At 38.8% G+C, this 25,239-nt stretch overlaps 1 protein-coding gene across 6 annotated transcripts in view; it reads right to left on the bottom strand.

Moving 5' to 3' along the window:
• Nucleotides 1-25,239, bottom strand: part of RALYL (RALY RNA binding protein like) — an 829,045-nt gene that overhangs the window by 42,706 nt on the left and 761,100 nt on the right. For 5 of the 6 annotated variants that reach the window (XM_044928503.2, XM_025264974.3, XM_044928502.2 and 2 more), the window contains 2 exons: nt 24,642-24,755; nt 5,347-5,519 (listed from right to left, as the gene is read on the bottom strand). In XM_044928503.2, coding sequence (XP_044784438.1) covers nt 5,347-5,519; nt 24,642-24,755 — 287 coding nt within the window. The remainder of the gene's footprint in view (nt 1-5,346; nt 5,520-24,641; nt 24,756-25,239) is intronic. The other variant, XM_025264972.3, reaches the window with a different exon arrangement.

Raw genomic sequence — 25,239 nt, 5'->3', positions numbered from 1 at the left:
TGCTGGTCATAGCAAACACCCTCTTCCAACAACACAAGAGAAGACTCTATACATGGACATCACCAGATGGCCAACACTGAAATCAGATTGATTATGTTCTTTGCAGCCAAAGATGGAGAAGCTCTATACAGTCAACAAAAACAAGACCGGAGCTGACTGTGGCTCAGATCATGAACTCCTTATTACCAAATTCAGACTTAAATTGAAGAAAGTAGGGAAAATCACTAGACCATTCAGGTATGACCTAAATCAAATCACTTATGATTATACAGTGGAAGTGAGAGATAGACTTAAGGGCCTAAATCTGATAGATAGTGTGCCTGATGAGCTATGGAATGAGGTTCCTGACATTGTACAGGAGACAGGGATCAAGACCATCCCCATGGAAAAGAAATGCAGAAAAGCAAAATGGCTATCTGGGGAGGCCTTACAAATAGCTTTGAAAAGAAGAGAAGTGAAAAGCAAAGGAGAAAAGGAAAAATATAAGCATCTGAATGCAGAGTTCCAAAGAATAGCAAGAAGAGATAAGAAAGCCTTCCTCAGTGATCAATGCAAAGAAATAGAGGAAAATAACAGAATGGGAAACACTAGAGATCTCTTCAAGAAAATTAGAGATACCAAGGGAACATTTCATGCAAAGATGGGCTCGATAAAGGACAGAAATGGTATGGACCTAACAGAAGCAGAAGATAATAAGAAGAGGTGGCAAGAATACACAGAAGAACTGTACAAAAAAGATCTTCACGACCCAGATAATCACGATGGTGTGATCACTCACCTAGAGCCAGACATCCTGGAATGTGAAGTCAAGTGGGCCTTAGAAAGCATCACTAAGAATAAAGCTAGTGGAGGTGATGGCATTCCAGTTGAGCTTTTCCAAATCCTGAAAGATGATGCTGTGAAAGTGCTGCACTCAACATGCCAGCAAATTTGGAGAACTCAGCAGTGGCCACAGGACTGGAAAAGGTCAGTTTTCATTCCAATCCCAAAGAAAGGCAATGCCAAAGAATGCTCAAACTACCGCACAATTGCACTCATTTCACACACTAGTAAAGTAATGCTCAAAATTCTCCAAGCCAGGCTTCAGCAATACATGAACCATGAACTTCCTGATGTTCAAGCTGGTTTTAGAAAAGGCAGAGGAACCAGAGATCAAATTGCCAACATCTGCTGGATCATGGAAAAAGCAAAAGAGTTCCAGAAAAACATCTATTTCTGCTTTATTGACTATGCCAAAGCCTTTGACTGTGTGGATCACAGTAAACTGTGGAAAATTCTGAAAGAGATGGGAATACCAGACCACCTGATCTGCCTCTTGAGAAATTTGTATGCAGGTCGGGAAGCAACAGTTAGAACTGGGCATGGAACAACAGACTGATTCCAAATAGGAAAAGGAGTATGTCAAGGCTGTATATTGTCACCCTGCTTATTTAACTTATATGCAGAGTACATCTTGAGAAACGCTGGACTGGAAGAAGCACAAGCTGGAATCAAGATTGCCTGGAGAAATATCAATAACCTCAGATATGCAGATGACACCACCCTTATGGCAGAAAGTGAAGAAGAACTAAAAAGTCTCTTGATGAAAGTGAAAGAGGAGAGTGAAAAAGTTGGCTTAAAGCTCAACATTCAGAAAATGAAGATCATGGCATCTGGTCCCATTACTTCATGGGAGATAAATGGGGAAACAGTGTCAGACTTTCTTTTTTTGGGCTCCAAAATCACTGCAGATGGTGACTGCAGCCATGAAATTAAAAGATGCTTACTCCTTGGAAAGAAAGTTATGACCAACCTAGATAGCATATTCAAAAGCAGAGACATTACTTTGCCAACAAAGGTTCGTCTAGTCAAGGCTATGGTTTTTCCTATGGTGTATGGATGTGAGAGTTGGACTGTGAAGAAGGCTGAGTGCCGAAGAATTGATGCTTTTGAACTGTGGTGTTGGAGAAGACTCTTGAGAGTCCCTTAGACTGCAAAGAGATCCAACCAGTCCATTCTGAAGGAGTTCAGCCCTGGGATTTCTTTGGAAGGACTGATGCTAAAGCTGAAACTCCAGTACTTTGGCCACCTCATGTGAAGAGTTGACTCATTGGAAAAGACGCTGATGCTGGGAGGGATTGGGGGCAGGAGGAGAAGGGGATGACAGAGGATGAGATGGCTGGATGGCATCACTGACTCGATGGACATGAGTCTGGGTGAACTCCAGGAGTTGGTGATGGACAGGGAGGCATGGCATGCTGCGATTCATGGGGTCACAAAGAGTCGGACACAACTGAGCCACTGAACTGAACTGAACTGAACAGACACACTCGGCATACTCATCAGAGATGCTTGGAATGGGACACTGCAATCTGCATTTTTAACTATCTGGAATGGGAGTTAACAAGCTCCTGGTACTTCTGATCCACCTTAAAGTTTGCAGAATTAGAGGAGTACTCAATTCTTGGTCTTTAACCTTAGCTAGCTATGAACAGTAACCATCAATCTTTATATATTTTCAAATTAGTGGTCTTCTATGCTTTTCATATTAGCTTCTTCGAATCTTCTCAATTCTCCTCAAACCTATGATAATGCCCATCTCTCCTCACTCCATGGAAACAGTGACAGGCCTTATTTTCTTGGTCTCCAAGATCACTGTGGATGGTGGCTGCAGCCACAAAATTCAAAGACGCTTGCTCCTTGAAAGAAAAGCTATGGCCAACCTAGACAGCATATTAATAAGCAGAGACATCACTTTGCCAACAAAATTCCAAATAGTCAAAGCTATGTTTTTTGCAGTAGTCATGTATGGATGTGAGAGTTGGATCATAAGGAAGCCTGAGCACCAAATAATTGATCCTTTTAAATTGTGTGCTGGAGAAGACTCTTGAGAGTCTCTTGGACAGCAAAGAGATCAAACCAGTCAATCCTAAAAGAACTGAACCCTGAATATTCATCAGAAGGACTGAAGCTGAAGCTGAAGCTCCAATACTTTGGCCACCCGATGTGAAGAGCCGACTCATTTGAAAAGACCCTGATGCTGGGAAAGATTGAGATCAGGAGGAGAAGGGGACAAAAGAGAATGAAATGATTGAATGTCATCACTGACTCAATGGATATGAGTGTGAGCACAGTCAGGGAGATAGTGAAGGTCAGGGAAGCCCCGCATGCTGCAGTCCATGGGATCACAGAGTTGGATACAATTTAGCGACTGAACAACTCACGCTTCAAAGATTATCACTCTCTGACTTATAATTCGTGCTTGAACTCCTTTAAGGATCTGCCACCGCATCCTCAGATTTAATACAGTTTGTTGCAATGAAACAGTGTTCCTCTTTATGTCGAAGATCAGCCTATACGTACATCTACATCCTAGACTTCTTTCCTATCCGCACCAGGGAGTTTCTCCATTTTTCTCACCATGTTCTCTCTCTCTCTTGGCCTCTTCCACCCGACTTCATCATAATTTAAATTCACACACTTGGGGATTTTGATTTGAAATATGATAAAAAGCACTGTAGATGTTTAAGCAAAGGAGCAGCATTGTCTGGTTTACAGTTTAAAATGACTTTCATCCTTCTTGTGCAGAGAACAGATTGCATGGGCTGAAGCAAAAAGCTCAGTTTAGCTGTACTGGAGATGGAACTAGCTTTGGGCTACGATTTGGAGGTAGAATTAATGGGGATAGGTGGAACAAATCAAAAGTCATCTCAGTCTTTTTGCTTTTTAACAGCTGTGTGGATGATGATGCTATGTATGAGAATGAGGAATCCTGGAATCAAGAATGTTTCTGGCATGTTAAGTTTCAACTTCTTATCCAACAGCTCCGAGGAGATAGGCATCTACTCGAGTCTAGAATTCCAGGAAGAGATAATAAGTAGAAAGTTAGATTTAGAAATCTCTGGCCTATAAATAGTACTTAAAGCTCTGGTATTTGATGCAGTTACATTGGTAAAGTGTGTAGAGAGAGAAGGTGACCCACGACAAAGCCCAGGGCGACTTCAGTATTTAAAGTGGGGATGTGGAGGGAAAGTTTCTAGCACAGCTGGGTAAGAATGAGCTTTTGGTATTCTGAGAAATTCTCCTAAACAGTTTCTAGCCGGATTCCACTGAGGGGTAAATTAAAATAAGAACAGAGAGGCAACCATTAGTAATGACATCGTGGAAGCGTCCTGAGACCTCAACAAGAGCAGTCACCCTGAGACGGTGACAACAAAAGTCGGACAGGAACGGGCTGAGGAACTCGTGTTGGTGGATCAAAGTCCTGCCTGAGGAGAAGCAGAGACACTCGTCAGCCCTGCTCAATAGATTCCAGAGATCAAAACAGTCTAAAAACAGGTACTTCAACCCTTCAAACTGAGGCAGACTTTTGTAGAAATAAGAATGGTTGTTAAAGGCTCCTATCTCAAAAGCTTAAATAAAGGTACCATGCAATTTAAACAGATTTGGAATGCTAAAAAATCAATACAGAATTCCACAGATTTAACAAGGACAGGGTAGTTACCATGCTAAAACAACAACCACAGCAAAATTACCTCAGTAACAGTGGGTATTCAAACAGATTGGAATCTGGTATTACTGAGGATTAAGTCAAGTTTAATATAACCAGTCCATATATATTTGAGAGTTGGCAGCACACACACACACACACACACACACTTGCCTTCTCATCATTTGTATTAGTCCCTTAAAGATAGCATATTTAATTTCATGGCTGATAAAATATGAGAAATAGCATCCTCATCAGCATATATTTACCAATATTACCAGCATATATTTCCCTGGTGTGTTTAAACAGGAAAGAACATCTGGAAATGAGCAGTATAGTTATACAACATTGGGGAAATAAAACATGTAAAGAATCAGGTCTTAAATCTACAGCTCATAAGAGCTGGTCGTCAAGCAGCACAGACACGGGATGATAAACTGGCCTCACGCTGAAGGGCAACCTTAGAGAGCAGAGTGCACAGGACTGCTGACCGTGTAACCAACACAGTCATCATCAATGAGTGACACTCTTAACTGGGAGGGGGGCCATGCGTCTCCAGTAGATGACTTTTATTGCCAGGATATCATACCCAAGTACAGCTCATGTGTAATGGCTCAAACGCAAGATTCCTGTTGTGATGAAGCTCTTGAGAAAGAGAATTTTTCATCTGAGACTGTGAATTCTAACCTATTATATTCTTGTTCGTTCATTTGTTCCTTCATATTTTAAATTAGCAAAAGTATATTGAGCACTTATTATGTGCAGAGCACTGTCCACGTGTGCCTTAAACATGCGCACAGGAGGAAAAAATAAGCCCCAGAGAATTCACCTCTACTTTACAACGAACGGGTTGCGGACATGCCGGGACTGTTTCCTACCAGCTCGTGAGCCCCGTCCTCGTCGAAGTCCTCCTCCACGCCGTCGGTCAGCTCCTCCCCATCCGCGTCGGGCGCTCCCTCTGCGGGCTCCTCCGCGGAGTGGTCCGCGTTCTCTGACACACACTCATCCTGGATCAGCTCTAGACTTGCTTCCAGCTGCTTCTTCTGAGCTTCTGGAGGAGGGGGAGAAAGCAAACGACTGCTACCTTGGGGTGCTCACGAGCCATTGGATAAACCATGAAAAAGCAGTCTAGGAATGGGCAAACACCGTACTATGGAGGGTGTGAGGAAGACAAAGTCATGCTAAGGTCGAATTAATTCAGTTGTGTAAATTATGTTCATATACAGGCATGTGTTTACATGTAATCATGTGTTACAGAATTAGCAAAGTTTGGGGAATCCAGAGGGTCTGTATATACAAAGAAACAAAGATTTACGTAAACAGATTAATCTTTCTGGCTATATATAGTCCTTTCTGATAAGGACGTTTCCTCTGAGGAGAAAATACAGCAAGAAAAAAGGGGGAAATCAGATAAAAGTAGAACTTGTTCACTCAAGGAAGGAGGACGAAGAAAGCTCATTGATAAGTTCAAACCCAAGTGAAAAAGACAAAAATTCACTGAGGAAAAAAGTGCAAAAGCAGGTATGTTGACTGTCAGACAGCACGTCCATGTGACCAATCCTTTGATATTTTATTCTAAATTTTGTTGGTAGATGTGATTAACTGCAATGGTTAAAATTCTGGGGTTGGAGGGCCGGGTTCAAGGTCGAGCTTCATCACTTACCAGCTTTGGGATTCTTAAATGATTAACCCTTCTTATGCCTCCGTTTTCTCACCCACACAGTCGGGATAGATACCACTTCAAGTAGTGAATCCAAGTGCTTAGTGATTTGCAAATAATAAGTGCTCAACAAATGAAGCTACATTCTACATGAATAGAACTCTTTCTAATACCAGGGTGTGTGCATTCCATTAATAGAAATTTGCCCAAGTTGGGAATTATGCAGACAACAAAATAATTATTTTCCCTAGTGGCTGGTTTTCATCTTTTGTGAAAATATCAAGAAGGATTGAGTATTGAATAAATGAGATCATTCTTAGGTACTTCCTTCTCTTATTCCCATGTGTACATAACTATCCCTAAAGCTGGGTGCTTTTCACTCATTTTGACTATTATTATTTGATCATATGGTTACCCCAATATTTGCTTTGAGTTTTAAAAGATGTTACATTTTGAGTGGGCTTATATTTTATAGCAGTAAGGATAGTTTATAGGGCCAAAATATTTTGGGGGTATTCATTCCTGGACTCTTTCATAATATGGGTTAAGAAAGAAATAAACATTGTCATATACATTTTGACTCAGAACAAATCTTTGCAAATATGTAAATCAATAAATGGATAAACATTATGTACAAATAAGCAGAGATCTTCTTCTATAAATAATTTAAAATTGCAATAATAGTTACTTATGAAATACAGGTGTAATGTCAAGGAGATATTGTGGGTTCAGTTCGACCATTGCAAAAAAGTAAATATCAAAATAATGCGAGTCACATGAACTTTTTGGTTCTCAGTACATATAAAAGCTATGTTTACACTATAGTCTATTAAGATGACAACAGCATTATGTCTAAAAAACAATGTACGTACCTTAATTAAAAAATACTTTATGGCTGAAAAATCGTAATCATCATCTGAACCTTCAGTGAGTCCTAATCGTTTGGCTGGTGGAGGATTTAAATATTTCAAGAAACACCAAGATGAGACACAAAGACATGAAGTAAGCAAAAGCTGTAGCAAAAATGGTGCTGATGCCTCTAAATGAGTTCTTGCATTTTAAATCTTCAAGTAATAAAGTTTATGTATTGAAAAGAGGACAGAAGCGTTGTGCCCTGGCCCTGCTGTCCAGGACAGACTACTAGTTCCAGCTTAGTTATTCACCAGTGGATTATGCACAGAGGATTGAGTCCGTTTTAGCTACTTGGTCAGGCCATACAAACATATTAAGCTGACCTTTCCTCAAGTACAAAAAAGCTTTCAAAATAATATGTAGATTATGAGGATTAATGAAGTTTATTTTTGGGAAGTGTTTTGCAGACTATGGACGATAACATAAATGTGTATTGTTACATATAAAAAGGTATACGTCTCATTGCGAATGTGTTAAGACAACAATAACAAAACCAACAAGTCTGAAACAAGAAGGCTGATAAGACCAGAGAATAACAGTGAAAAAACCTGTGGGACTGAGGTTATTCAGAAGAAAAGAGCTGACTGATTAAACTAAGGCTAAAAATAATTAGTAGAGGCATTTTAAAATGACAAAACTTTGGCACTTTCTCTTCACATTTACTTTACATGTATAGATGCGGACTATATATTATTCCTTGATAGATTTTTAAAATCAATTTGTTAGCTTCAGATTTTTCCGTGTAACAATATGATGATGTAAACTCTTTGAAAGCTATACATTTTATCTTCATTTGCATATCTGAATGTTCTGATGGAAGCAAGAGGCATAAATTCTCCCCTTTTCTCTGACATCTAAATAAATTTTACATAGAAAGTCCTATGATCACTACAAAGTGGTTACTGTTAAAGCTAATCAAGGTTTTTTTTCCTAAATCTAGAAAATTATTTATTATTTTATTTCCAAATAGGGAAATAGGTTAAAGAAAAAAAAAGTTTAATCTAGAGAAAATAACCTAAATATCTGGATTAAAAGAAAGGTAAATTAGGCAAGAGATACAACCAAAACCACAGTGAACTTAACTGTTACTGAAAATTGCGAGATTTTACTCATCTCATCTCTCTTCACATATCATTGCTTTCTGCAGTTCCAGACCTTTAACTGAGGCTGGCCAAGTTACACACATGTGACTAGTACCCGCTGAGAAAAAACTGTGATGAAAAACAGAGTTACCGTATAATCCACTCCTGATTATACATATAATCCCACTCCTGAACATATAGCCAGAAAAGATGGGAACCCTAATCGGAAATGACACTTGCACCCCAATGCTCACAGCAGCATTACTTTCAATAACCAAGACATGAAAGCAGCCTAAGTGTCCATCAACAAATGAACGCATAAAGAGGATATGTCACACACACACACACACACACACACACAAAATGCAATGTACTTGACCATAAAGAGAATGAAATAATGCCACTTGCAGCAACATGGATGGACCTAGAGATTATCAGACTAAGTGCTGAAAGTCGATAAAGAAAGACAAATATCATACGATATCACTTATATTTGAAATCTAAGAACAGTACAGAGGAACTTATGTATTGGGTTAGACAAAAAGTTTGCTCAGGTTTTCCAGTAACATCTTATGGAAAAACCTGAACTTTTTGTCCAGCCCAATACAAATAGAGAAACAAACTCACAGACAGAAAAATCTGTGGTCTCCAGAAGGGAGGGGAGGGGAGGAATAAATCAGGACTAGGGGATTAGCAGATATAAGTTGTCATATTTAAAACAGATAAACAACCAGGATTTACTGTATAGCACAGAGGACTATATTCAATGTCTTGCAATGGTTATTGCATTATAGGTTTATAATGGAAAAGAATAGAAAAAAAAGTATGAATCATTTTGCTGTAGACCTGGAGATAAGACAATATGAAAATAAACTATATTTTAAATTTAAAAAAAAGCTATGATGGGCGGACTAGAGAGAGCACAGAAAAGCTTGGACTCCTCTGGCATTAATCGTGTCATATGCTCTACTCTGCTGCGTCTATATCACGATCCCTTGGAGGGCACGTGGATTTGCTACTCTGGTCCGATCTTCTACTCTTTCTCCTAAGTTTGTACCTATCACTTGATGCCCTTCCTTCTAGCCACTTTGGGTCACTACGATGCTTGTTCAAATGCTCCGGCTCTCAAATCCTGGTGTTGGCATTTTAAGACCGAAAAAAAAAAAAGAAAATGAAGGTTTGGCATTGGATAACTATTATTTTATTAAAAAATGTTCCAACCTTACAACTTTTCCAAGTGCCAAACTTTCTTATTTTAAATCATTGTGTTTATTCTTTTGTTATCATACATAAATGGGCTTCTGGTTGAAATTCACATTCTATTGGAAATTCATTTAATCTGGCATCTCTCTTTCTTCTCTAATGATATCAGAAATACTTGTTCTTTAAAAATCACCACTTTTTGATATTGAAAGTATATATATATATATATAGTTCCCCACCCCCCGACTCTAGAAAATCTGTCACAGAATCTATGCATGACTAGATCTTGGAGCTGTGTAATTCTCATTTGGCTTTACATAACAATATGATTCAGTTATCTTTGGAATCCAAGCTGACTTTCCTGATCTTCTTAGCTGAATACAATCCCTTCTCCTTTGATTAACCAAAGCTTGGATCGAATAGCTCCCCTGTCGTCCTCTCCTTTTCTCATTAGTGTTTAAGCTTCCTTGAAACTTGAGCTATTGCTTCAAAAGGTCATTGTCACACTCTAAGCGGATAATAAAGATATTGATCTTTTGTAAAGTGAAAAATGCAACACAAGTCAGTTATCAAGAAATATTTTGATGTGCTCTGTACCCCTCACTGAATACCTCATACACAGAAGAGAGAAGGTATTAGAGAGAATATAGGATTTGAGATCCACACTTTTGCTCATTACTAGTTCTAGTAATTGTAATGTTCTTTTCTGAAAGATGAGCATAAAAATAACATCTTTCAGAGGGTTTCAGTGTACTCAACTGAGGAGAAAGAAGTGAATATGTTTTTAAATAAAGGCTACTCAAACATGCTACCTTAGGAGGTTCCAAATAATTATTGAGTTGAATCTGTATTGATTGCTTAATGGCTATAGATAAATTGTCCATGGCAAAATAATTCATCACTACTGATCATTAAGAATTATATATTACAAAGACAACTTTGGCTTTGACATGGTCCCTTAATTTCTGTTTAGGCAGACAATGTTTTAAGTTACTCTGTTTTGTGTATTAATATCGCATATATGTGTAACTCCTCTGATGACCTATTTCAAAGGCAGTTGTGCATTAATATAGCGCATTCCAAAAAACCCTATAACATCCTCATTCATCCACTCATTAATTTGAAAGCTAAATGAACGGGAGATATTATCTGAGTTGAGAAAAAAGGCTTAATTGATTCATAGGAGTTTAACAGACATATAATCAATATGTGCTTTAGTAATGTGGTCATCACAGATTTTTGTCATTATCACTGGAAAATGTTATAATCACTAAATGGTGATAGGTTTCATGAAAAAAAAGAAAAACACACACATGAAAGCTTATCTTGTTTATTAAACTGTTGGTTCACAATAAGCAGTTTTGATCCAGTTACTATATTGCTAAAATAGAAAGAAAGCAACTTGTTTTTTTTTCGAATAATTATCTAATTTTACTTCTCCTAGAAATGAGTAGCTTAGTAGTAGTTGTAGGTTTTTAGTTTATTCTTAATGTCATAGCATTCTATTTATCTGCAATTCTTTTTCTACTTATTTTTACTTTTTATTGTGATTGTATGTGTGTGCGCACATGTGTGCATTTATAACTCTACTACCGAAGTTTCTTTGGGTCAGAAACATTTTTATAGATTTTTTAACTTAGAGCCGTATGTGCAAACGAAACATTTGTTGACTATATTCCTGAATTTTTAAGGAGCTAAAAAATGAAAATAAATGTTTGGGCATCAAATTCTTTTCACAGAGTCAAAGCGATTTTTGAATTTGGCACCATGGTAGCAACAATAAAAATTCAGCAAGAAACTAAAAGAAACCTCCTTGCCACACTCTACACAAGAGCCCCACACCACTAAGGCAACGTCAACTGCGGAGTGTGAGAGAGTCTCAGAGAAAACTTGCTCACGGTTATTCTGACAGGTCTTGAGGAAAAAAATAATCTGTGAAGACTTCAGGTGGAGGTCGGAGGCGGGCTGCCTTTGAACACTGGTGTCTGGGAGTCCTCACTGACTTTTCAAGTCAGAGTGAGTGTGACCACAACATTTCTTTTGGGAGAACAGTGAGTTAGTTTTAGATTTTTAAAAAGAATATGTCAGGAGCCAACAAGTTCATAGCTTGTGCCTAAAAAGTATCTCTAATGTTATATAAACTAAGAATTCCAACAGAAAAAAAGTTCATTTTGGCGGCAAGTTAGTGGGCGCTTACAAAGTGGACATTCATTACCCTTAGGCACTGGAGCATCCGAAGGGCAGGCTTATTTCCCATTTTCCAGAGGGAAAAGTGAGGCGTGCGGATGTTCAGGAAGGTGGCCACAGTGAGCTGGAATTCCCATCATGGGTTGTCTGACTCCACAGCCTCGGTTGTTTCCTAACATAGCTCAGGAAAAAGGCCTAATTTAACACACTGGGTGAGTGCTGAATCAGAAGCCAGACAATTTTTTTTTAGGCTTAAATTTTTTTAATTTTAAAATCTTTTATTGAAGTATAATTGGTTTGCAATACTGTTAATTACTGCTGTCCAGCAAAGTGATTCAGTCACACACATATAACACAAATGTGTGTCTATATACACTCACAGTCTTTTTAAAGAAGCATTCTTTTCTATTAGGGTTTATCATAGGCTATTGAATGTCGCTCCTGGGGCGGCAGGGACTACTGCAATGAAGCAGAAGCCTGTTTCTTGGTCCTGTATATAAAAACTGACATTTGCTAGCCCCACCCTCCCAGCTCACCCTCCCCCAGCCTCAGTTCCCTTGGCAAGCACAAGTCTGCTCTTTATGTCTCTGTCTGAGTCTATTTCATAGACAGGTTCCTTTGGGTCATATTTTAGATTCCACATACAAGTGATACCATCTGTTGTTATCTTTCTTTTTCTGACTTACCGCACTTAATACGATAATCTCTAGTTGCATCCATGTTGCTGCAAATGACATTATTTGGTTGTTTTTGCGGCTGAGTAGTATTCAGTTGTGTGTATATATATATATATATATATATACCACATCTTTTTTATCCCTTCATCTGTCCACGGACGTGCAAGTTGTTTCCATATATGGGCTATTGTGAATAGTGTGTCTATAAACAAGTGGGTGCACGTATCATTTGGAATTATAGTTTTGTCCAGATAAATGCCGAAGAGTGGGATTGCTGGCTCATGTGTTAATTCCGTTTTTAGTTTTCTGAGGAACATCTATGCTGTTTTCCACAGTGGCTGAACCAACTTATGTTCCTACCAACAGTGTAGGAGGGAGGAACCAGGTAATTTTAAATTCAAGAATAAAGAAGTCTGCTTAGGGATACATGTTCAAACTAAGCAGTGGCTATCAAAGGAAAAGACGTGCAAGTGATGGGTAAACACTCTGTGTAAGGAAGAATGCCTCAGGCTCTAAAAAGCCTTCAAAGGAAAGAACTTGATACTAAACTTCAATCCTCATACTCAAATGCTTTTCCTGTACATCTCATTCTATTTCAACACATATATATGATCTAGAAAACAAGTTAGAATGGTTGGGATTTATGTTAGAAGCATTTTTATTAAATTCAGTTTGCTGTAGAGCTATTATCATTAATATAACTCTGAAAATTGGTTGAGTTGGCAATTAAGTTTTTTGAAATGCTGGCTTAATTGCTAGCTAATTGCTAGCTGAATTGTACTTAGCAGATGGTTGGAAAGGATGTTGACATAAAACAGTCACATTACTCATCAGAGTCAGCTAGTATCCTGAAACCATTGTTTTTGCATTGGAAATATAAACTATATTTTTAAAAAATTCTGCAACACCTGTATATAATATGAATTTAACTCAATTATTCCAGTAAATGTCAATTAGAAAGATGTACATTTTATGACTGGCATTACTAATAATGACATAAATGAGCATTAGGGAAGCTATTCAAGAAGAATGCTTTTAGATTAAAATATTAGTTACATCAGTATATTCTGGGACAAAATGACCTCAAAGTGTTCACAAGAAGCACCCTTGGTAGTAGAGGTAACCAAAAATTCAATAAAATCATTAAAAAATTACTGAGATACTGTTTGTTTAAATCCCACTAATTTTAAGGAACAGATATTATTTTACTCATTTTATACATTTTATAAGGACCTTTCCAAATTTTCTGCAGCTAGTAAGTCCTGGAAATAAGTTTCTTGTAGGATGTGAACCTAGCTCTGTTAATTTCCAAACTGGGCCCTTGGATGTTTTAGCAGTATAAATCTATGTGTCCCATGGAAGATGAATTAGGGAGGAAACAAACTAGAATTGGAGAGAACAGGTAAAAGTTCTTAAAAAAATAAGAAAAGGGCAACAGAGCATGTGAGTGGGCTTGGGTATTAGTAGTACCATTGGAAAAAAGGACAGAAACCACATAGACTTAATAGAAGCAGAAGACATTAAGAAGAAGTGGTATAAATGCATGGAAGAACTATACGAAACAGACCTTCATACCCAGATAACCACGATGGTGTGATCACTGACCTAGAGCCAGACATTCTGGAGTGCAAAATCAAGTGGGCTTTAGGAAGCAACACGACGAACAAAGCTAGTGGAGGTGATGGAATTCCAGCTGAGCTATTTCTAATCCGAAAAGATGATGCTGTGAAAGTGCTACACTCAATATGCCAGCAAATTTGGAAAACTCAGCAGTGGCCACAGGACTGGAAAAGGTCAGTTTTCATTCCAATCCCAAAGAAAAGCAATGCCAAAGAATGTTCAAGCTACTGCACAATTGCACTCATCTCACACACTAACAAAGTAATGCTCAAAATTCTCCAAGCCAGGCTTCAACAGTACGTGAACTGAGAACTTCCAGATGTTCAAGCTGGATTTAGAAAAGGCAGAGGAACCAGAGGTTAAATTGTCAACATTCACTGGATCATAGAAAAAGCAAGAGAATTCCAGAAAAAGTTCCTGGGAAAGCAATAGAAACAGTTACAGACTTAATTTTCTTGGGCTCCAAAATCACTGCAGATGGTGACTGCAACCATGAAATTAAAAGACGCTTGCTCCTTGGAAGAAAAGTTATGACCAACCTAGATAGCATATTAAAAAGCAGAGACATTACTTGGCTGACAAAGTTTTGTATAGTCAAAGCTATGGTTTTTCCAGTAGTCATGTATGGATGTGAGAGTTGGAACCTAAAGAAAGCTGGGCACTGAAGAATTGATGCTTCTGAACTGTGGTGTTGGATAAGACTCTTGAGAGTCCGTTGGACTGCAAGGAGATCCAACCAGTCGATCCTAAAGGAAATCATTCCTGAATATTCACTGGAAGGACTGATGTTGAAGCTGAAACTCCAATACTTTGGCCACCTGATACGAAGAGCCGACTCATTAAAAGACCCTGATGCTGGGAAAGATTGAAGGCAGGAGGAGAAGGGGATGACAGAGGATGAGATGGTTGGATGGCATCATTGGCTCAATAGACAAGAGTTTAAGCCAGCTCCAGGAGATGGTGAAGGACAGGGAAGCCTGGCATGCTCCAGTCCATGGGGTCACAGAGAGTCAGACACAATTCCCTGAACGAGTGAACAGCAATCAGAAAATAGAAGGTGTTGAGTAAAAGGATGCCAAAGGTCAGATTTTGCAATGCTAGTCATAGTAGGGTCAGAAGATGATGTTGAGGTCGGCAGTGTGGATGACAGGATTTGTTACGTGGTGATGTGACAGAAGTCGGACATGGAAAGAAGTGTGTATTTAGAAGAGAAAGAGGTCCACTCTGAAAGGCTATGACTACGCTATTACAAAGAAAACCTTGCTGTTAGCCTCAGCATAACTGCTCTTTGACACCCTTCATTCTGACTATGGTCCTGACTTCCTTTTTCTTAGAGCGTTTACTTTAGAATCCTTGCAACTGCGGATTCTTTCTGTGCTTCTTTGAAGTGTACATCTTTTTACAAATCTGGCATGTCTTCTCAAGACCTGGAGGCCCTCCCTTTGACATTCAATCATTAGAAAAAGATGGGACGACTCCTGTCTCCCTGTCTCCATGGACCAACAGGAGCCTGACTTCCATAGGCACAGTCAGCAAACACAGGTGGCCTCATCTTATTGATCAACCTCCCTACTAATATCCTCCAGTACATTTTCATCATTGCACTCTTGCATTTAAAAACCTTCCTGCCTTTTGTTTTAGTAGAGTTGAATTCAATTTCTATCCCCTATTGCAATAGTCTTTTTTTTTTTTTTGAAATTGCAACAGTTTTGACCCTGACCACAGCAGTCTTGAGTGAAGTCTTCCTTGTCATTTTTAACACGTGTCCAGTGACACTTATCTGATGGATGTCACAGGATCTCTCCAAGAAGTAGTTGGGAAAGTTCTGATCCATTTGCTAAAGACAACTCAATCTCATCCCTGTCACCCTGTAAATTGGGCTTCTTGAAAACAACTTTTGTAGTTAAATATTTCCATAAGATTTGTTAAGAAAAATAGCAAGTCCCACTTGCTTCACCATTCTAAGCTCTTTAAGGGCTTTGCATTTGCGTAGCTGATCTGTTAAAAACTTGGCTTTGTTTCCCAAACAGGATGTTTCTATTGCTACTTCTTGATTAGTTTTATTCATTGTCTACTGACATCACCCTTGGGAAACTGGAGACTCAGTTCTCTGTCTACAAGTCCCCACTTCCCATCTCCTTAGAGAGCTATATTGTAAATTAGATTAGATCAATTTTCAGTTTTTACATAAATTTAACTATGTAAATGCTTTGGGAAGCTAAGCTGTGAGTATATAATGAGTAATTTTTTCTTTCCCAAACAGTATTTTACTTTCTTTGGAGGTAAAAGAAACACCCATTTCCTTTGGGTGTTTGTGTGTTGTTAACTTAATTCTCTACGTACTTCTATGCCTCTTTGATTTGTACAAATGCTTATGTAAACTTACCTGCTCCTCAGCCACATGTGTAAGTCTCATCTCAATGAACTCACTTCCCCACCTATTAGCCACTGGACCTGTTTCATCTTCTTGACAAAGTCTCTCCTGGAACTTCTGAACTGGTCTCTCTGGACTCAGTTATTTCCAGGTCTCTTTCTTAACTCATATGCTAGAATCTTCCTCACCATCATCCTCAAGATTCCCTTTGCCTTTGGATTCCCTGCTTTGGGAAAGTCATGTGTTTCCCTTTTGGAGTCTAACTCCTTGCTTTGGGAATTATGTATAGAACTACAGCCTGCAAATACTTTTCTCAGAATTTTTAGGGCCTGTTTTCATTGCCTTCTAGCTTTTAGTGTGGCTGCTGACAACCCCATTGGCATTCTGACTCCTGTTTCTTTATATAAAACACTTTCTGTCTCTTGTCCTCGATGTCTCTCTAGGAGCTTGTAGGATCTTATCTTTGGCCCCGTGTTCTGAAATGTCACCATTTCCTGCTTTGATGTGCGTCAGTTACAGGCACTCAGGGCATCCTTTCAATCTTGTTGACTATGTTCTTCAGTTTTGGTTAACTTTTTCCCTGAAAAACTTTTTTTGGATGATCCTTCTCCCCTTTCTTTCTGAAACCCTGTTTTTCAGATATTCATCTAGTAATTTCCATACCCTTCCCTTCCTATTTTCCATCTGTAGTTTCTTTTGTATTGTCTGGGAGAATTTCCTCAATTTTGTCTTTCAATTCTGTGTTATTTATTTGTGCTATCATATGTTAATTTCTAAAACCACTTTTATCTGCCTTTTAAATACTGAGTTTTAATCTTGTGCTTTTATTTCGTGAATGTAATATCTTCTCTTTCTCTCTGAGGGTATTAATCAGCGGTTCACTGTTTTATTTTGAAGTTTTATTCTTCCTGCTCAATCTGCTTCCTCCAGTTTTTTCGTTCTTTTTCTCTTCTTTTTTGGTATTTGGTTTTAATGTTAAATGCTTTCTACCATCTGGTGAACCCTGTCTGCTCATATTAACAGTATTAAAATATGGATGGGCAGTTTTGTAAGAATAACGGGATCTTGTTTCTAAAGGGTGATACTGTTTCCTTGGCTTGTACCCATGCCAATGTCTTTAAATCTTTTTTCTTAAGCTGCTCATATTCCCAATTAAAACCTCTTCCAGTGGCCTACCAGTAGTCTGGCAGCCGAAGGGGAAAAGAATTCTTGGAATTTCTATGCTGCTGCTGCTGCTGCTAAGTCACTTCAATCGTGTCCGACTCTGTGCGACCCCACAGACGGCAGCCCACCAGGCTCCCCCATCCCTGGGATTCTGCAGGCAAGAACACTGGAGTGGGTTGCCATTTCCTCCTCCAATGCATGAAAGTGAAAAGTGAAAGTGAAGTCGGTCAGTCATGTCTGACTCTAGCGACCCCATGGACTGCAGTCTACCAGGCTCCTCTGTCCATGGGATTTTCCAGGCAAGAGAACTGGAGTGGGGTGCCATTGCCTTCTCCTGGAATTTCTATAGTAACTGTAAATTTCTGCTTTTCGCCGTTAAAAACTGCCTTCAAATTTGTTAGTTGTCTATTACATCTGAAATGTGTTGTTTTCACTTTCCTAGAGGAAACTTCTTAGGGCTTCTAGTGGACCAGGAAGAGTTGGGAATGGTGACATAGAAATCTGTTTCCTAACAGACTTTTAGCCATTTATACCCTCTTTTCCATAGGAATATGATAGCTTTGATTCTGAGCCTTTCATGAGTTCTGTGGTTAAAACTGGACTCATTTCTAGAATGTGTTAAGTCAGGCAGAGTTTTCCTTCAGCTTTCCAGCTTCTAAAATTTTGTTCTCATTCTCTTTTATGTCTAAGAATTTTCTTTTTTAAAACCTAGACATTATTTTAATGTAGTATCAGGAAGGAGCAGAGTTTAATTCACGTGTGCAGTTCAACATCTGTAACCAGACACAATACCAATCTAATCCAAAGTCTAAGTGATAGCAGTTAGGTATTCAGAACAGAAATAGCAGTCACATTATACGCTGCAGCAGCAGATTATATCTGGAGCGCCATTTTCCATTCTGAGTACCACAGTCTGCAGTTAATAAACTATAGAATAACCAGAGAAGAGGGATGACAGTGGTTCAAGATCCAAAACTAAGGTACAGGAGAAGCAGCTGAAAAAATTACTGATATTTATCCAGAGTCGACAAAGCTCCATCTAGTCAAAGCTATGGTTTTTCCAGTAGTCATGTATGGATGTGAGAGTTGGACCATAAAGAAAGCTGAGCACCAATGAATTGATGCTTTTGAACTGTGGTGTTGGAGAAGACTCTTGAGAGTCCCTTGGATTGCAAGCAGATCCAACCAGTCCATCCTAAAGGATATCAGTCCTAAATATTCATTGGAAGGACTGATGCTGAAGCTGAAACTCCAATACTTTGGCCACCTGATGTGAAGAGCTGACTAATTAGAAAAGACCCTGATGCTGGGAAAGACTGAAGGCAGGAGGAGAAGGGGACGACAGAAGATGAGATGGTTGATGGCATCACCGACTTGATGTACATGAGTCTGAACAAGCTCCAGGGGTTGGTGATAGACAGGGAAGCCTGGCATGCTACAGTCCATGGGGTCTCAAAGAGTCGGACATGACTGAGCAATTGAACTAAACTGATCTAGAGAATAGAAGGCTTCAAAGATTCTTTGACCAAAATTTGAATGCAACTAAGTTGAGCATCTATGGCCACTTATATTGACTTCTTATTCAGAAGTTTTGGAAGGGTTACAATACTATAACTCTTTTATGTATTTAATTGGCTATTACATTCTATTCTATTACAAGAAATTAGACATTCAGCTTAGTTTCAGAGGCCATAAAAGGATACATAAACCAAATGCAAACAAAGTCTATTTCAGCTCAGTATAAGGAGCACTGATGCATAAATATGTGGTATTTGTTTGTAATATTCTAATTTTTGGACATTATTTTTTTTTAATCTCTATTTTTTACCAAATATATGCAGTTCAGTTGCTCAGTCATGTCCAACTCTTTGTGACCCCGTGGACTGTAGCATGTCAGGCTTTCTTGTTCATCACCAATTTCCAGAGCTTGCTCAAACTCATATCCATTGAGTCAGTGATGCCATCCAACCATCTCATCCTCTGTCGTCCCCTTCTCTTCCTGCCTTCAATCTTTCCCATCATCAGGGTCTTTTCAAATGAGTCAGCTCTTCACATCAGGTGGCCAAAGTATTGGAGTTTCAGCTTCAACATCAGTCCTTCCAATGAACACCCAGAACTGATCTCCTTTAGGATGGACTGGTTAGATCTCCTTGCAATCCAAGGGACTCTCAAGAGTCTTCTCCAACACCACAGTTCAAAAGCATCAATTCTTCAGCACTCAGCTTTCTTTATAGACCAGCTCTCACACACATACATGACTACTAGAAAAACCACAGCTTTGACTAGATGGACTTTTTTTGGCAAAGCAATGTCTCTGCTTTGTAATATACTGTCTAGGTTGCTCATAGCTTTTCTTCCAAGGAGCAAGCATCCTTTAATTTCATGGCTGCAGTCACCATCTGCAGTGATTTTGGAGCCCAGGAAAATTAAGTCTGTCATTGTTTCCATTGTTTCTCCATCTGTTTGCCATGGAGTGATGGGACTGGATGCCATGATCTTAATTTTTTGAGTGCTGAGCTTTAAGCCAGCTTTTTCACTCTCCTCTTTCAATTTCATCAAGAGGCTCTTTAGTTCATCTTCACTTTGTGCCGTACCGGTGGTGTTCAACTGTGTATCTGAGGTTATTGATATTTCTCCCAGCAATCTTGATTCCAGCTTGTGCTTCATCCAGCACAGCATTTCTCATGATGTATTCTTCATATAAGTTAAATAAGCAGGGTGACAATATACAGCCTTGACGTACTCCTTTCCCAATTTGTAACCAGTTTGTTGTTCTATGTCCAGGTCTAACTGTTGCTTCTTGACATGCATACTGATGTTTTAGGAAGCAGGTAAAGTGGTCTGGTATTCCTATCTCTAAGAATTGTCCTCAGTTTGTTGTGATCTACATAGTCAAATGCTTTACAGCAGTCAATGAAACAGAAATAGATGTTTTTCTGGAACTCTCCTGCTTTTTCTGTGATCCAACGGATGTTGGCAATTTGATCTCTGGTTCCTCTGCCTTTCCTAAATCCAGCTTGAACATCTGGAAGTTCACAGTTCATGTACTGTTTGTTGAAGCCTGGCTTGGAGAATTTTGAGCATTACTTTACTGGCGTGTGAGATGAGTGCAATTGTGTGGTAGTTTGAGCATTCTTTGGCATTGCCTTTCTTTGGGATTGGAATGAAAACTGACCTTTTCCAGTCCTGTGGCCACTGCTGAACTTTCCAGATTTGCTGGCATATTAAGTGTAGCACTTTCACAGCATCATCTTTTAGAATTGAAATAGCTCAACTAGAATTCTATCACCTCCACTAGCTTTGTTTGTAGTGATGCTTCCTAAGGCTCACTTGACTTCACATTCCAGGATGTCTGGCTCTAGGTGAGTGATCACACCATCGTGATTATTGGGTCATGAAGGTCTTTTTTGTACAGTTTTTCTGTGTATTCTTGCCACCTCTTCTTAATATCTTATGCTTCTGTTAGGTCCCTACCATTTCTGTCCTTTATCGAGCCCATCTTTGCATGAAATGTTCCCATGGTATCTCTAATTTTCTTGAAGAAATCTCTGGTCTTTCCCATTCTATTGTTTTCCTCTATCTTTTTGCACTGATCACCGAGGAAGGCTTTCTTATCTCTCCTTGCTATTCTTTGGAACTCTGCACTCAAATGGGTATATCTTTCATTTCTCCTTTGTCTCAGCCTCTCCTTTTCTCAGCTATTTGTAAGGTCTGTCTGAGGATCAGACAGCCATTTTGCCTTTTTGTATATACCAAACATACTGGCAGGATGAATTTATCCTGTGGGACTGAAGTGTGACCTCTCTATGGTCAGGTCTAATGGGTAGGATAGGTTAGCTGTTTTCACTGGAATTGTCCAAGTGAGTCTGGGGTCACACATGAGGCCTACCACTGAGAATAAAGTTGAATTAAAGAATGCCTAATTGCCTTTTCATATCAGAGAGTCTTTGCAGGGAATTTGTTTTTTTAAAAAGAGGTCACTGTCCACTGTATGATATCGTCTTTAGTTTTATTTCTTTTTCCTTTTTACCTTTTATGGTCATTTTGCATCTCTGTGTAAACCACACATAAATTGTGCTCTTTGTATGTGTCAATTTATAACTCTCTTTTAAAAGGATCATCTAAGAAGGACAACTGGAGGTAAACTGATATGTTATTTGTTGTTTATAATAATCCATAGTCACCATATTCCATAGCAATGGTATTTGAATTATTCAAGTAGGAAAAAATAACACTTGCAGAGTGGATTCATAATCATGATTTTAAAGCTAGAACATATGCTTGAGGCCATAATCCCTTCCACTAGTTTTCATTTGAGGGGCATGAGACCTAGAGAAGTTAAATGACTTGCTAAGTCATGCCTCGTGCACAGCACACAGTGTTTGAAGATTTAGAAAAACTAGTGAAAACATGACCTTGTTCTGAGGAAGTTCATATCTCAAAGGAAGAGACAAGATACTATGCAAACATCTATTAGCAGCAATTTTACACATAAAAAAAAAATCCAAAATGATGTCATTATAACCTCATTACAATTACTCCTGATAGCTTAGGATTTCATACAAAAATGAAAAAAATGATCCTATGAAATTTGAACTCAGGACAGGTTACATGCTGTGTGGTTTATCCTGCTTGTAACCCTCCATCTCTTTGCTGTCACTACCCTAAGCTGGACATTTTCATCATCAGATGGAATAAGTTGGAAATGAGAGGTCTATAAAAGAGCAATAGTGAAGAGTGAATGTTAATTACTGAATAACTGGCCTGCAATCAAATAAACAATAAAATGAGCATCCCCTTAAATTCACTAAGGAGGTATCGGGCACTTAAAAAGATTTAAAATATTTCTCTCCACTTTCTACCATGTAGTATAGACACCGTGCAACCCTGATTTCTTTTCATAAAGAAAATTTAGAAAGTGATCATCTTAACTCCATAAATATGAATATTGTTCAGGAGACAATTACTGAGAGAATGAAATGACAAATTAAATAATTCCATTTTCTTCCTACTTGTTCAAGTAGGAAAGACATAAATATCAAAGGCTTAAGTCTATCATTTTAAAGATAACTGCCTTGTGACTGGGAAAGTTGAAAAACATACAAAAATAAGGTGACAGCCTTTCATGAAAAGAAAATGCAAGCTTTGAATTTTAGTGGCATGTTTATAGATGATCTTCTAAGAAGATATGTGGAAGGCATTTTTCATTGCAGGAAACTGGAAGTTATAATATGATGGAATAAGGATCACATTTTTCTCTTTGAGGTGATTTATATTTAAATGAGTTCTCCATAATCCTTTAAACTGAAGTGCAAATTGGTTATCAAAGTCCTTTGCTGTAAGGGTTGTTTTACATAATAACGAATTTCACAGAAGTTCCTCAAAGGGAAACATTGATTCAGGCAACATCACAGGATATTTGAGTTCTGGCAACAGTTTAGATTAGTGCCATAGACAGCGCATAAAAAACTTTCTGAAATCTAAATTTCTCCATTAAGAAGTATAGGCAGCATATCTTTTCTCAATGGAAAATGTGACTGAAATTTGTAATAAAAATGATCTTATTTTGTCTATTATTTATCTATCATTTCTCCTCCACACTAACTCAATAAAAGTTAATGAGAATCTAGGTATATGGCTTTTGATTTAAAAAGCTGGTGTCATGGAAGTCGTAGGAAGTATTTGTCTATATATGCTTACATTTCTATGGACACTAAATGGCTCCAGTTATGAAGCATTTATTCTGGGCTAGTAAGTAACTAACATTTGCCGCTTGACTCACTTCTCACAAGGTCAGGTGGCCACTGCTGTTCTCATTTGATGAGAACACGGAGGCTAGGTGGCGTGTGAGGATTTGAACCGCAGTGCACATCTCTCATCATTAGGCTCGACACCCCCTCAACACCGGCTTCATTTCTGAACCCCGTGTCACTCATCACCGGAAGGTCACTGCTGGTTCCCTGCCCAGTGACACGGGCAACAGACAGGCTGGATCTCATCATCGGTTGTTACCCAGGGAGCCTCACTGCAGGCAGACCCTGAGGGGAACCTGAGGCTGATACCTCAGAGGAGGCACTGCTTTCCCTCACCAGAGCTGGCTTTGAGACTCTAGGTCTGTCACGAACCATTCATGTGGTCATGGAAAAGTCAGTTTACTTCCTTGGGCCTTCCTTTTCTCATCTGCAAAATGAGAAAGCTGGGTTTGACAAGCAGTTTTCAAAACTGTCTTGCTTAATTTTGAAAAGTGAAGCTCTTTCAGCCAGGGAAATCTTATGATGAATTTCAACGTTTATAATAGACACAGGTGGAGCCACATTATTTGGAGAAAGGGCCAGGTTTGGAGGAGTCATGAGTTCCTCCATCTCCCAGGTCTCCTTTCAGCCCTCATCTCATTTTCAAGGAGCTTCTGAGACATCAAAGACCCAGCAGAATGCAATTTGCAATTTACGCACTAGCTCTTCTCTAAGTTTATGCCAGTTCTGTTTAAAATGCATAATTTTATAACTCTCGGTTGCCATATAAAAGGGTATTAGACCAAGGAACTCAAATTGGCTCTCAGTAACTAGCTAGAGGGGTGGGATGGGGTGGGAGGGAGGTTCCAGATGGAGGGGACTCGTGTACCTGTGGCTAATTCATGTTGATGTGTGGCAAAGCCAACACAATATTGCAAAGCAATTATCCTCCAATTAAAAATAAATAAACAAATAAAGAGTATTAGCATGGAACTAGGGTCAGGGCTGATATTTCAAAGAGAGGACATTAAGTTAAAGAATTAAGTCAAATGAAATGGCCTTGGGTGGCCAGGCATATAGTTGATACTGACATCCTGAAACTGAGTTCTGAAGTTTTGTGGAGTTGCAGCAGTTCAAGACTGGGACTTTACAATCATGGCTTCTGAAATCTGTTCAATTTTGCTGCAGTTAATTTAATGAAATATGAATATAAGTTTAGCCCTGCTAGAATATTCCATTTATTGATTTAATTTTCTTAAAGGTCACTCGATATTGAGATATAAACCTTTAATATAATCCAACTGTTACTTATTGGCATCAAAATACTTTTCCTTTTCCTCTTTTAAAAAATATGAATTTTAGGCAACTTGGCTCATCTTCTTTAAAAAGTAAAAAATCAGATTCCATCATCGCAGTTCTAAGTTTAAAGACGATATTTGTGTATCTGTGCTAAACGCTGTAAGACTCAGCCAGTGTGCCCGAACCTGCTCTGTCTCGGTGACTGACAAGGTGTGAGTGGTTTGATTCCAACACGTCTGCGGCCACAGCTCTTTTTCACTTACCAGCCTCCGCCTTCTGCTGCTTCTCAATCTTCTCCAGGCGCCCTAGCAAGGAGTCAATTTTAGTTTTGATCTGGGTTAATTCTTTCTTGATTGTCTGTAACTCATCTGATTTCACTGGAAAGGGGAGAAGGGAAAGAATGCAATAGAATGTCAAATGCGCCGTGACCCAATTAGAATGCAACCCACAGACACCCTACATTTCCTCAACACTCTGTCACATCCCACAGGATACCTTTCAGTCTTATCTGTTTCTCATTGCTTCCAGGGACCCTGGAATACTGGATGACTTTGCCGACTACAAGCAGTGATTCTCAGCATTTGACACTGAATCTTTTCACCGAAGGTTATGCAGTGGGACAGAAGAACCTAGAAATGTTTTTTGCAATAACTAAATGATACTGAATTCAGTTTTGGCAAATGGTAGGGTAAGTCTCTTCTATCAGATGGATTCAGATTGAGAAATGGTTAAATCATGACAGGTATGTTAATACTGCTTTGAGGAACTATGTTGCAATATATGTTTCAGCAGTCAGTTTTAATCCAGTTCCCTGATGATGGATTGAAATCAGGGCATGACATTTATCCTCTAAAGAAAAAT

The sequence above is a fragment of the Bubalus bubalis genome, chromosome 15 (genome assembly GCF_019923935.1).
Source record: "Bubalus bubalis isolate 160015118507 breed Murrah chromosome 15, NDDB_SH_1, whole genome shotgun sequence".
Classification (NCBI taxonomy): Eukaryota; Metazoa; Chordata; class Mammalia; order Artiodactyla; family Bovidae; genus Bubalus; species Bubalus bubalis.
The sequence above is the reverse complement of the archived record's forward strand: the minus strand, read 5'-3'. Positions and strand labels throughout refer to the sequence as shown.